This window comes from Atta colombica, unplaced genomic scaffold (assembly GCF_001594045.1).
Source record: "Atta colombica isolate Treedump-2 unplaced genomic scaffold, Acol1.0 scaffold261, whole genome shotgun sequence".
NCBI lineage: Eukaryota > Metazoa > Arthropoda > Insecta > Hymenoptera > Formicidae > Atta > Atta colombica.
The window spans coordinates 498,407-499,939 of NW_017259361.1; the positions used below are offsets into that span (position 1 = coordinate 498,407).

Sequence of the window (1,533 nt, forward strand, 5' to 3'; positions counted from 1 at the left end):
ATATATACCTGTATCGTAACAGGGTATACGGTGTAGAAATGAATATACGCGGGTTCTGATCGATTAGAAAAAAAAAAGCGCAACGAGCGTGATCCGCTCGGTTCGGTGATAGTAGTTGCGCATTCCGGCCGGTTACGCCTGTCCGAGAAATGCAGTTCTGAATCGGTTTGCGAGTTGCGCTCATTGCGCTCATTGCGCTTTCGCGGGGTGGGTGGCGACGAACGAGACGTGGAGGAGGGACGCGAGTCGTCGTGTATTCGGTATTGTTAGCGCGCGCGTTCCCATTTCCAAAGTACGTGTCGTCGGTTTGTTGCCGAGACGGCAGCTGACAGCAGGGAGCGAGAGTTGACGCTGCCGGATTTCGGCAACAGAAGAGAAGCAAGCGAGCGAGGCGAGGAAAGTAAGGAGGTGGAGAGAGTGAGAGCGAATGAGAGAGGCAGGGTAGCAAGATGGCGAGCTCCTTAACGTGGTCGTGTTGCCTGCGTTTTAAATTCAGTCCGGAGGAGATTGAGCAGCGTTATAAGAGCCAGGAGATCGACCGGATGCTAGAGAAGGATCGGCAGACGTTTCGCCGGCAGGTAAAGCTGCTGCTGCTTGGTGCGGGAGAGAGCGGCAAGTCGACATTCCTCAAGCAGATGCGAATCATTCACGGTATCAAGTTCGAGGTAAGGACTCGAGGAGTTCCATGCGTGCGGCACCACGTGATGAAATCGGTGCCGTCTCGCAATATTTGTAATATTCGAATATTGGTTTGGTTGTCCTATGATCAATGCCATCTCGTGTATGACACCTAGTTTGTATTTAATTAGCGAAATATTTAACCTTCATAACACATTAATGTATCTATTTTTTTACTATAATTGAGCATAGTATTTTATTTGTTGAAATTGGATTTTTTGCGAAAAGAATGAAGCATTGGCTAATTTTTTTTGATGAGAAGATATATAAAATACAATAACAGAGTACAAAGGTATTCATAAAATAAAATGTTCAAAAATGCAATATATATCTATGTGATTTCAAATTTCAACTATTTTACTAGTTTCCATAAATAATGATATTTCAATTTCCATTGATAATTAATTCTTGATTTAACTTATTTTTTATAGTTAAAGAATAAATTAAATCTAGATTAAAATTAATCTACGTTAGTAGAAATAAATATTAATCAGTTTGTTTTGCTAAGAGTTCTATAATGAGCCGATAGTTTTGGAAATCTTAAGTAGTCATAAGTCTTAATGGTGAAATTAGCCAATAGTCAACTTGTATGAGTAAAGATTTGAGCACAAGAAATTGTTGTAATACTTGCATAGACTTATATTGCAAACATAAGCAATGTACAAGCTTTGACATAACTTGTCTTGGAAACATGACAATAAGTTGTACACCATACTTCAACCTCATGTGTTACTTACGTCCACAACGTAATAAGTATTACTACTCTTGTGCTCAGATTCTAGGATTAAGACTAGTTAGAATTTTGATTACTGACTCTCATTGTAAAATATGATATATGATATATATATATATATA

General features: G+C 39.3%; 1 protein-coding gene across 1 annotated transcript in view; it reads left to right on the forward strand.

Annotated features, from left to right (window-relative positions):
• Positions 1 to 82: 82 nt before the first annotated feature.
• The window catches only part of LOC108689176 (guanine nucleotide-binding protein subunit alpha homolog), a 3,888-nt gene continuing 2,437 nt past the window's right edge, over positions 83 to 1,533 (forward strand). The window contains exon 1 of the mRNA XM_018195832.1: positions 83 to 665. Coding sequence (XP_018051321.1) covers positions 450 to 665 — 216 coding nt within the window. The 5' untranslated portion in view covers positions 83 to 449. The remainder of the gene's footprint in view (positions 666 to 1,533) is intronic.